The following is an 11811-nucleotide window of genomic DNA, read 5'->3' as shown; positions in this document are numbered from 1 at the left end:
GCTTTAATAACTTTGGTGCATGCATAATGCATTGGCGCGCTTGCTTTGCTACTGTATAATTGTAAAGTAAAACACCAAAAAAGATGTCTTCGCTGAAGCCATTCCAAATTAAATATAAAAACCATATTAAAGTGTTAAAATATTATATAAAAATTAAATTAAAATAAACAAAATCTTTCATAAATAAAGGAACCCAGCATTTATTGAAATGCCCGCATTATCTGTTAAAATCCAATACGAGTTTTTCTTTTCTGGAAACCATTAACTGATTCGGAGGATGGAATTTGTGTACCAGTCGAGGAAGATCCCAAAGCTTCTGCAGTGCCATTATTGACAGAAGACGATGATTTAACTGACGATGCAAACAGAACACCGGTTTTTGGCAAAGGAAACAGGTTTTTTGGGATCCCACTTACAGATTCAGCTATAAATAGTAGTCTCAAGGTGGCTATGAGGATTTCAAGGAAATCACCACTGGAAAAAAGTAGCGACTTTGAGTTAGAATCTGCCGACGGGAGCACTCCAAATGATGCCGATTGAGATTCCATTTTGCACCGGTTGAAGAGACAAGTCTGGTTGGATAGGAAGTTGCCGATGGCTTTGTACATGGAGCTGGACGAAGAGAGAAGTGCTTCAGCTGTACCAGCAAACTCTTAAAATATTCTATTTAAACAGTATAGCCGCGCGGGAATACTTATACAAAATTCTATTTAATGACAGGACCCGACCCAATTTCCACTTTGGAATTCGAGCCAAGTCCTGTGCGTGTCCGACACCTGACAAATGTCGGGCACAAATGACCTTCTTACCCTTCTGACTTCAATTTCTCTTTAAATTTCCTTAGATTTCTGCCGAAAATTCGGCAGAACCTCTCCTGTATTTTTGATTTATCCCAAAATTTTCACCTGTCAAATAATCTCAGAAACCCTACCAACAGCCAGACTAAGTCAACAAACAGATTCCAACCTCAATTCCTTATGTTCAACATGATATCAGAGCATTTTCTAGGGTTTTCAAGGTTGCAAGGATCTTCTGCAAAACTTTACCTTGGCGCAGAAACTATGATTGGGCCGGTGGTGGATCCCGCGTACTTCTACGGCCTGGGGGCGAAAAACAGGTTGAAAATGTGAGTGGACCAAAGCAACAATAATGTTCTTCAAAACAATTCTCATAAACATAATATCCCCCATGGTAAAATAAATTTAGCTAAATAAAAATGAATACTTACTTATTATATCACGCGTAGTCAATTCAAGGCATTCTATATCAGTCATATTCAAACTTGAAAGTTTCATACAAACCACTGAATTCAAAGCTTTCATAAAAGTACTGAAAAATCCAACGCGTATAAAAACTCTGTACTCAGATCTTTCATAACTGAACAAATATAAAGGGATCTATATCTGAAAAATCAGAAAAACTGATTTATAATAGCTGAAAACCATAGTTAAATAAAAGAAACTCAAAATCCTTTGAAATACCAACAAGAAATTTCTCATTTCGCCATTTCGGTGTTCTATGCCACATACACAGCTACCCGGAAGCCGTAAATCGGCGAACGGTGGGGTTATGACGCTGTCTCGCCGATTCTCGGACACCAAGTCAGCTCGAGTCGCTCTGGCAGGATGCAGGGGACCGTAGTCGGCCTGATCCGCAATCCTGGCAGGTCTCGGGGACACAGAGTCAGCCGAGCCGCAATCCTGGCAGGTCTCGGGATACCAAATCTGCCGAGCCGCAAATCCTGGCACTCACGGTCCGAGCGTCCCCGAAACTCGTGAGGCAAGTCAAGTGCACTGACTGAACTATAATCAGACTGGATATCCGTAGACATCGGTCCGACTCTGGGTAATCACCATAAAGAAAAACGGGTACGAGGTGGTTTAAAAATAAAGTCCTTTAGAAAAATCTGAATCACAACTGAAAAACTCAAGTCGTGCTGCGGTCTCCACTGATTCAAAACTCAAACTCTGTTTCTGTAACTGGTAAATAAGCAGCACCGACTTATAGAATTATTACTGTACTGATCATATTCAAAATCGTATTAAAACTTACTCAAAGACTGAATGAAGAAACTTACTCAAATAAACTCATTTATAAAACTCATTTATATCAAATCATTTATAAAATCTATTTTATATAAAAGCACATCAATTCATATAAAAGCACATCAATTCATTTATGAAATCTGAATTATGAAAGAAGGTCCACTCACAGATGGTCCGAGCTACTTCGATCCCTCGGAGGTCTCCTTTTAAAATTCTGTCGGGCTCCTGATACCTGATTACCCCGAAAAAATTAAATTAATAACTGCTGAATAAAACGAAATTCAACTAAACATCCTGCCCCCGGCTCCTAGAAATACAAAACTTATTCCAGTTATTCCTATGCCCGTCTCAGCTTTTTAATTAGTTAGGCTGGCCTCAAGAGACCCAAAACCTTGATAAGCGATGAGCTGCCCGATCGGCCGATCCGGGACCCCATGGGTCCACGGTCTCTAATGGCCAATCTGAGCTTCCCGGAGGGGTTCTCATGGGGCGGGAACCAAGTTCTGCGAAATTGGTCCGAATCGGACGGTCGGATTGGCCAAAATCGCATTATCGCTTAAAACCCTAACCGCCCCTTCTTGTTCAAGCGATTTCGAAAGTATCCGACTCGATGATTCCGTCGAATCCTACGCTATCCTGAAATCACGTAGACCGACATATCCAAAATTCAGCGCGATCCAACAACTACACGATACTGTACCCACGGATCGCGCGATATGGAAAATCCGTTCGGGGCTCAAACGGACTCCGAAAGGAGATCCGCGAAATCTCACGCGCTCGTGGTGACACGAGGACCTCAAAACTGGCCAGAGCCGTACCACCACCCTAGCCCACGCGCCGCCACACGCGCAGGGCAGATCGGGTGTCTAAAGCGATTCGGGTGTGCCGAAAAATCGTGGAACCGAGACTCCAAACTCCTACCCTAGGTAAAACACCCCATTTGGAGTCACTTTTGTTCTTGGACTACCCCAAAAAAGTGACTGGAAATGCTAGTTTCGAGCGGCCAAAGTTTCGGCCAAACTTCAAGTCGAAAATCGAGTGATCTAGAGATCGAATTGATCTTATCCCAGCCAACCAGCAGATAGAGCACGAAAAATAGATGAAAATCCATACCTCACTCGACTGATTTGGTTGAGAAACGGAGGAGATCGAGCGGCTGGAAGTTCGGATGGCATTCGGACGAACCGTTGACTTCCATGGCAGATTCCGGCCGATTCCGACCACGGCAGCGGCGGAGGTGGGTAAGGAAACGTCGGCCGTCGTGTGCTGGTTTGTTTGGCACCGGTCTCGGAGATCAACTCCAAGCGAGGCGGCCGGTGCGACGTCGGGAAGGGAGGAAGGTCGCGGGCGAGGGCAGCTGCGGGAGGAGAGAGAGAGCTGACGGGGGAGAGGGGAGAGAGTGATATAAATATCTGACTTTTTGACCAAATTACCATTTTGCCCCTCGCGATTTTTAGCCCATAACTTCTTCGTTACGGCTCCGATTCGGGTCTACTCCGTGTCTACGAACTCCTTTCGCCGCGCTCTACGCAATGGCGTAGGCGGAATTCCCAAATTCTTTCCCGATTAAAAAGTCAAATTTTTCCCCATTAAAATATGCGAGGGCAATTTGGTCATTTCGCTAAAAGATATTTTCCTTACCTTTTTAGATATTTTCTTTCTTTTTGATATTTTGTTTTGGGTTCTTACATTTAAAGTGTATAGCCGAGCGGCTATACTCTTAAAATATTCAATTTAAATAGTATAGCCCGGCGGCGAAATTTATAAAATATTCTATTTCAAAGGTATAGCCGTGCGGCTATACTTTCAGAGAGATGCCCACCGCTATACTTTCACAATATTCTGTTTAAAGGGTATAGCCGACCGGCTATACACTTAAAATATTCAATTTAAATAGTATAGCCCGGCGTCGAAACTTATAAAATATTATATTTCAAAAGTATAGCCGTGCGGCTATGCTTTCAGAGGGCTATACGGCTATACTTTCAGAGGGACAGTATTCTACTTATAGGGTAAAGCCGACCGGCTATACAGTTATAAAATTCTATTTATATACAGTATAGCCGAACGGCAATACTTCTAAAATATTCTATTTATAGAATATATCCGCGCGGCGATGCTGTTAAAATAGCCGAACGGCAATACTTCTAAAATATTATATTTATAGAGTATAGCCGCTCGGCTTTACGTTTAAAGTATTCCATTTAAACAGTATCGCGGCCTGGCTAGACTTTTAAAATTCTTCTTAATTTTCCTGAAAAAAGGCTCGGTGATCTTATAATTTTATTGAATGAATTGAAGGGTCTTGAGGTAGTTTGCATTGTGAGGGAATTTCAAGGACGGGAAGAGGCGGGTGCTGCTGCGAGGGAGGAGGGAGGAGGTCAGGGAAGGGGAAGAAGGATAAACCCCATCCTCTGTCTTATTCTAGTAAGGCAGTAAAGCTAGCGGCTGTCAAATTGTATGCATGGGTCGTAGACGTTCTGGTTTCCGTTCACGTTCCGGAAGTGAGTAAACTCAGAATTTTGTTTTGTTTATTATGCTTATCTGTGTAATGTGCCTGCATTGTAAATTATACAATCTAATTATCTATAGCACTAGTAATTAGGCGGGGATCATTCTTTCTTTTTATTAATTGTTCTAGTAACCAATGATTTTTGATTTGTTTAATTTCGCCACCTTCTTCTCAACTCCATCTTTGTCCTGTCCCCTCTCTCTGTATATCTCTGTTCTTAATTCCTGCTGATAAAAACCTTCCCTAACCCTAAACCATAAATCCTTAGCCTGTTTTTCTTATCCTTCACTAATTGTCTCCCCAAAACCCTAACCCTCTATTCAATTAAAAATTCCCTCCCCATGCAATCCTATTCCTATTTTAGTTTTATTAATTTGGTGAAATTTCGTCGCAACCTGTGGCATTCCCTTCTCCCCTGCTTATTTTTTACATTGACTCTCTTGCTTTAATCTTGATTGGCAGAATCCAGTTCCTCCGGCAGAAGTTCAAAAGGTAAGTAAAAGCACAGATGGCTCCAGGGATTATTCCTCTTGTCTATCCGAGAAACATCTCTTTCAAGGAATGCGAAGAAAGCCAAGGTTTTATGGGGTTGCATTTTTTTTGGCGGTCATTTGGGTGTTATGGTTAGAAAGAAACAAAAGGATTTTTGAGAATCTGTCTCCCTATGACCCTAATGAACTATGTGGAAAAGTTTGACGTTGCTCATCACTGTGGGCTTCGACCTCAACGTCATTCAAAGATGTTGTCCTTTAGGAGCATCTGGTTGGACTGGATAGCAGCCATTTTCTAGTTTTGCTTTCAAAGTTTCCTAGGTGTTTTCTTTTGCTAGGCGCCTAGTCTTTGTTTGGTCTGTTTGTGTTTTCGTTTTTCACCTCCTCTTGTGGCCATCTTGGCCACTTTGTATTTTATTGTAGTATTGCAATAAATCTTTAAAAAAAATAAAATAATATCTATATCTATTCTCTTAGGTTATACTGCTCCTAAACAGGATGAGCTTGTGGAGAGATATCCCGGGGCTGCTAGGGTTGTTCGCCGCCCTCAACCTACTGATGATGTTGCCTCTGAAAGGGAAGACATTGATGATGATCTCAAATTTCCGCATCATCTTTGTGGGCGTTTTCTTAAGAATGCAATTGATGTACGCATCTTATAATTTTGAAAATAAAAAAGAAACCTGAATTCATATGCTTGTTCATAAGTAAAAAAATAAATCAAGCTACCTAATTAATATTTTGAATGAAATTTCTTTTGTTCTTTTGTTCTTTCTTGGCAGGCAACCCTTTTGAAGGGGAAAGATTCTGACCATAGTGAACACTACCGAAGCATGGTACTTGAGTTTTGTGGTATTGAGGTGGATGTTGGCAAGTTAGATAATGGCTCTATTGGCACTAGTCCAGGTAAGGATTGAAGAAGGTGATGATAATATATTATGCTAAGTTAATATTAGTTTCAGTATTTTTTTTCAACACAATCTCAACAGCCCAGATTTTTTTTTCTTTTCATATTAATCTTTTCAAGGCAATCTCAACTACCCATAGTTGCTATTTTTTTTAATGACAACAAAAGAAAAGGCGCATGGTGGCCTGTTAATTGGAGGGGTTAACTCATCTGATTGCTACTTTTTGGGCTTGGTTCCATCACAAAACATGCTTGGTTGGGAAAATAGGTTCATCTGTATTGAATCATCAGCCAGCTTAATAAGAAAGTCAAATTAATGGGGAAGTGAGTAAGCTTAGAATTTTGTTTTGTTTATTATGCTTACCTGTGCATGCATTGCAATTTCTCCTATCTAATTGTCTCCATTACTAATTAGGCGGGGATTATTATTCCTTTTTCTTAATATTTCTAGTAACCAATATTTTTGTTTCTTTTTTTTTTAAAGGGGTTTGGTTTGCATAAATTATATGGATGAATCTGTGTGTACTGTGTTAGTTTGTTTAATTTCACCATCTTCTTCCCAACTCCATCTTCGTCCTGTCTCTCTCTGTATATCTCTGTTCTTAAGTTCCTGATAAAAACAATTTATGCCCTTACTAATCTTAAGCCCTAAACTCTAAACCCTTGGCCTTATTTTCCTTATCCTTAACTAATTGTCTCCCAAAAGCCCTAACCCTGTATTCAATTGAAATTCCCTCTGCATTTGTCGCAACCTGTCCCATTCCTTTCTTCTCAGCTTATTCTTGACATTGACTCTGTTGCTTTTTTCTTTTAATTGGCAGAATCCAGTTCCTCCAGCAGAAATTCAAAAGGTAAGTAAAAGCATAGATGGACTTTCTAATTTCATTCACATTAGTTTGTTATCTTCTTTTATTTTCTATGTACAACAGTCATCTGGTCACCAATTTTTTGGATACAGAGCTAGCTAGCCTGGAAGGAATTATAAAGGCCCTACTTATTAACTTGTTTACTAATTCTTTGTGAAGAAATAAATTATGGAGGATTTCTATTGCATTGGTTTCATGCAACATCATTTTTTCTCTGTAAAATTGTAGTGGTTTGTCTGATATAAGATCTATTCTCTTAGGTTATGCTGCTCAGGATGGGCTTGTGGAGGGTTGTTCGCCACCCTCTACGTACTGATGATGTTGCCTCTGAAAGGGAAGACATTGATGCTATTCTCAAATTTCCGCATCCTCTTTGTGGGCGTTTTCTTAAGACTGCAATTGAGGTACACATCATACAATTTTCAAAATAAAAAAGAAACATGAATGCATGTGCTTGCCGCATTGCTATTTATGCTCCAATAGGATGCAAATATATTTTATGCTTGCTTCCTTTTCACCATATCTAAAAGTAAAGGTTTCCTTGAACAATTTATAGGTTTAGTACGTAGACAAGAAATAACATGCACTCAATTTAACATTTCATCTTTTTGTCTGATCTCTATCGCAAACTGATCATGCACCTCGTTCAGAATAGCAATGATTTCATGAAAGTAAACTGGGGCCAGAGGATTCATCTCTTTGTACATCAACCACTATCTCATTTACATTAAACTGCTCCATAACTGCAGAACGTGATTGGCTAAATTGTTCTCTAGGCTAGGATCTGATAATATGATATGAATGATAACTTTTAATTGAATTACAGCAGCAGACATTGAGTTACTGAGGTTTTTGATCTCCAAATGTGCTGATGTTCCCAAAGTGGAGCTGGCAATGTGACGGCAATGTTATTTGGGTTTTGGTTAAATGTTATTTGTTTTGTTTTGGTTAAAAACTGTTTCAGTGTGACTATGTGAAGATTAAGTAATGTGCTTAGGGTTCTGTTCCTGTATTGCATGCCTGAAGTTATTGATATGAATGATAACTTTAATTCAATATGCAATCTGTAGAATCTGTTTTAAGTGTCTTGAATCTGTTTTTTGGTGTATGAACATTGTTTTAATTGAATATACAATCTGTAGAATCTGTTTGGTAAGTATTTGGTTTATGTAATTCATATTTTGAATGAAATTTCTTTTGTTCTTTCTTGGCAGGCAACGCTTTTGAGGGGGAAAGATTGTGGCTTTAGTGTACTACCGAAGCATACACCAGGATTTTCCTTCCATGCCGTTCCCATTGGCGTCTTCGTCCTACTCGGACCCGTCAGAGTCTTCTGACTTTCTAGGTGGGTTAGTTCTCTTTTTATGTTCCATCATGAGCTAATCTAACGTTACTTGCCTTTCGTTAATGCGCCCTACAACTTGTCAACGTGTTTCTCTTTGAAGTTGCAGCACTCGTGAAACTTCATCTTATTGATAGTCGTCTCCATGGTCCACCAGAGATTTGATGAAACCCTCCATGTTGATTAGTAGCTCATCGTTTGCTGAAATCATGCCCACAGCCGTGGCTCCTTTCAGTAAATCTGTCATTTTTGCCTTCCGAGAGAGAGAGCTCATCGGATCTTCTTCATCAAGAAGGGTTTTGACACGTTTGTGGTCATCAGGGCTTACCTTGATGACTACCTTCCCAGGAGCTAGTTTCTCACACACAAGGATGGTGTGCTTGAACGACGTCGGTAGTTCGTTCAGAAAGTGTTGTGCAAATGCAGTAACGCGACTAGGCTTCATTTGTCAGAGTGGAGATAAGAGAGAAGGATGAAGTATAAAGAGGTGGAGGGAGTATAAATATAATAATGTAACAGCATTCTCATCCTCCTTCCCTTACCCTCTTTAATACTCCCTCCACCTCTTTATACTCCATCCTCCTCTCTTATATCCACTTTCTCACAAATGAAGCCTAGTCATGTTACTGCATTTGCACGACACTTTCTGAATAGACTACCCACGTCGTTCAAGTACACCATCCTTGTGTGTGAGAAACTAGCTCATGGGAAGGTAATCATCAAGGTAAGCCCTGATGACCACAAGTGTGTCAAACCCTTTTTGATGAAGAAGATCCGGCGAGCTCTCTCTCTCGATAGGCAAAAATGACAGACTTATTAAAAGGAGCCACGGCTGTGGGCGTGGTTTCAGCAAATGGGGAGCTACTAATCAACATGGAGAGTTTCATCAAATCTCTGTTGTACCATGGAGACGGCTATTAACAAGATGAAGTTTCACGAGTGCTGCAACTTCAAAGAAAAACACGTTGACAAGCTGAATGGCGCATTAACGAAATGCAAGTGACGTTAGATGAGCTCGTGATGGGAGATAAAAAGGGAACTAACCCACCTAGAAAGTTCAAAGACTCTGACTGGTCAGACGAAGATGCCAACGAGAACGGCATTGAAGGAAAATCCTGATGGATCCAATTCGGCAGTGGCGAATCCAGGATTCTCGAGTCACAGTGTAAATGTGTCGAATTTTTTTTAGGCTAAACTGTTGAGGCATTTTTTTAGGATAAATGAGTAATTTCCTATCCAACTATTTAAATAATAAGAATAACAAATTTTTTTAAAAAAACACACTAATACTCTACCATCAACCACAACCTACCCTAGAAATCCTATGTCTAGTACTCGGAAGAAGAAGAGTTTATAGACACTTTTATTTTTTGAGAACCACTTATAGATAAATTCATCACTAAAATTATAAGTTTTGTTAATGTTCACTGCCTAGGACATGTTCAGAATTTCACTGCCTAGGACATGTTCAGAATTTCACTTTCAACTGATTTTGTTTTGTTCGATTTCAATAGAATTCAAGCCAAATACAACATATAAATAATAAAACCCAACTAGTAAAGAAAGTGGATGTTTAGGTTAAATAGTGTTGAGCAAATGATCATAGGGATCAAATTTGAGACCTCCAATACTTGTTTTGATGAGAAATATCTCACAGCTTCATAGAGAGAGATCTTGCATCTAGTCACCAGGGCCGCCCTTCACCCAAAATCACCAAATAATTGTTTCCTCACCCAACATACCATTTATAGCTTGGTGGATATGATACTCTCTATATTTGCTAGGTTGTGGTTTTAAATTGGATACTCACTCACACCATGCGTCAGTGCTTAATTTGTTGTAGAGAGAGGCAGAACCCACCCTCTCCCCTAAATGCAACACCCCATGTTTTCAAACTCCCACTTGTTTATGCACTTTCCAAATAGTGTCTCCAACCGGGGCATGTATGTTTTTTGGTGCACATTTTAATTTTTGTGTTTCAAACAAAGGGCTATACTTTTTGGCGTCTATGCATTTTAGATGAATTAAGTAAAGCAATCCCAATATGGGTTGGCTCCCCCCTTTCTTTTCTCGAAGGTTGCAGCATCTCAAGTAGGCATTGAAAATCTCATCATGGATAGATTAATTAACACTTGACACTAATTGATCCAATAATAGCTACAGGTACAATGTTCGTTGGTAGTTTTTTTTTCTGGTAAAGTCGATTGACCAATGATTCCTTGTATTATTTTGGGTTGTATTCGAAGGTCAGTTGAATTCAATTACTTGAACCAAAATGTAGTTCATATTTTTGATTTTGTGATATGTGGGGAATAATACCATCTGTCCTACGAAGAGAATTCAGCATTAATGATTCAAATGCAACTTCTCAAAATAATATATGTTAGTCCAATATTTATAAAATCTTCTGTCCTCTTTGAATCTACATGTGCAATTGATGTACATTAGGATTTCAATATCTCGAAGTTGTTGTTTGGTTGAGCAGGGTCAACTGGTCTCTCATCCTAAAACATTTCCACCAAGAATTAATGCTCTTGCTAATTATATACATGGAAAAGGAATCGAGATTGGAATTTATTCTCATGCTGACTAGGTTGAAATTTTTATTTATTATCTGCTCATTACGACTTCCTTACAATTCATCATTATTCCACAATGCTTGTGGCTTATAGTACTATCATTTCAAGTTTTGAAATTGCCAACTCATTAATGGTTAGAAGTATATTGTGGTGTTTGATAAATTAAATAGAAAGTGTTTTTAAATTTTTGATTCAAAAAAACATTGAGTAGTGCCTAAAAATGTTGTTACTCAATTTGTACAAAATAAATAAAATTTTCACATAAATAAATCTGCCAGTCTATTTTCCTTGCAAAGTTTTATTAGTCCCTAAAATTTGACCCGATTTACATTTGAGTACCTCAATTTTCAAAATAGTTCCTGTGGTCCTTTAACTTTAGTTTCGTTTGGACAAATGGTCCTGTCATTAATTTTGTTAACTTTTTCTGCTAAATGCATGGGCAAAATGATATTTTTATGTTAAAACAAAATTGACAAAATGATAGTTTCGTTAAAATAATATCTTTAAAATAACAATAAAAGAAAATCAAATAAAAAACCAACAAATAAAAAAGAAAAATCAAGTTTGGGGGAAGTAGAAATTGGGATAGAGGGGGAGGGAGAGAGTTTAATTTTTTAATTTTTTAATTATTTTTTAATCATATTTTAATCAATTTTGATACAAAAATACTATTTTGCCCCTGCACTTAATAGAAAAGTTAACAAAATTGACAGTATGACCATTTGTCTTAACGAAACTAAAGTTAAAGGACCACGGGAACCATTTTGGAAATTGAGGTACTTAAATGCAAATCAGGTCTAAATTCAAGGACTAATAAAACAGTTAACCCTAACTATTATATAAATATGCACAACTCTCCATCAATCACACACACACACACACACACACACACACACACACACACTCACACACACACACACACACACACACACACTCACACACACACACACACACACACTCTCTCTCTCTCTCTCTCTCTCTCTCTCTCTCTCTCTCTCTATGTATGTCATTTTTTTATTATAAAAAAATAAAGATTATGAAGATATATTTGACAATTTCAGAAATTTTT

General features: G+C 38.6%; 1 protein-coding gene across 2 annotated transcripts; it reads left to right on the top strand.

Annotated features, from left to right (window-relative positions):
* The first annotated feature begins 4331 nt into the window (after positions 1-4331).
* LOC117617232 lies at positions 4332-9455 on the top strand. 2 transcript variants are annotated; one of them, XM_034346527.1, is made up of 7 exons: positions 4332-4549; positions 5020-5049; positions 5526-5695; positions 5831-5954; positions 6777-6806; positions 7082-7225; positions 8036-9455. In XM_034346527.1, the coding sequence occupies exons 1-6, from the start codon at positions 4510-4512 to the stop codon at positions 7135-7137; spliced, it is 450 nt and encodes a 149-aa protein (XP_034202418.1). In that variant the 5' UTR covers positions 4332-4509; the 3' UTR covers positions 7138-7225; positions 8036-9455. The 2 variants fall into 2 exon arrangements, with proteins under 2 accessions (XP_034202418.1, XP_034202417.1); XM_034346526.1 differs by having other exon boundaries at positions 4462-4549; positions 5020-5135.
* The last annotated feature ends 2356 nt before the right edge of the window (positions 9456-11811 follow it).

The sequence above is a fragment of the Prunus dulcis genome, chromosome 2 (genome assembly GCF_902201215.1).
Source record: "Prunus dulcis chromosome 2, ALMONDv2, whole genome shotgun sequence".
NCBI classification, from domain to species: domain Eukaryota; kingdom Viridiplantae; phylum Streptophyta; class Magnoliopsida; order Rosales; family Rosaceae; genus Prunus; species Prunus dulcis.
This window is presented reverse-complemented; position numbering and strand designations above follow the sequence as displayed.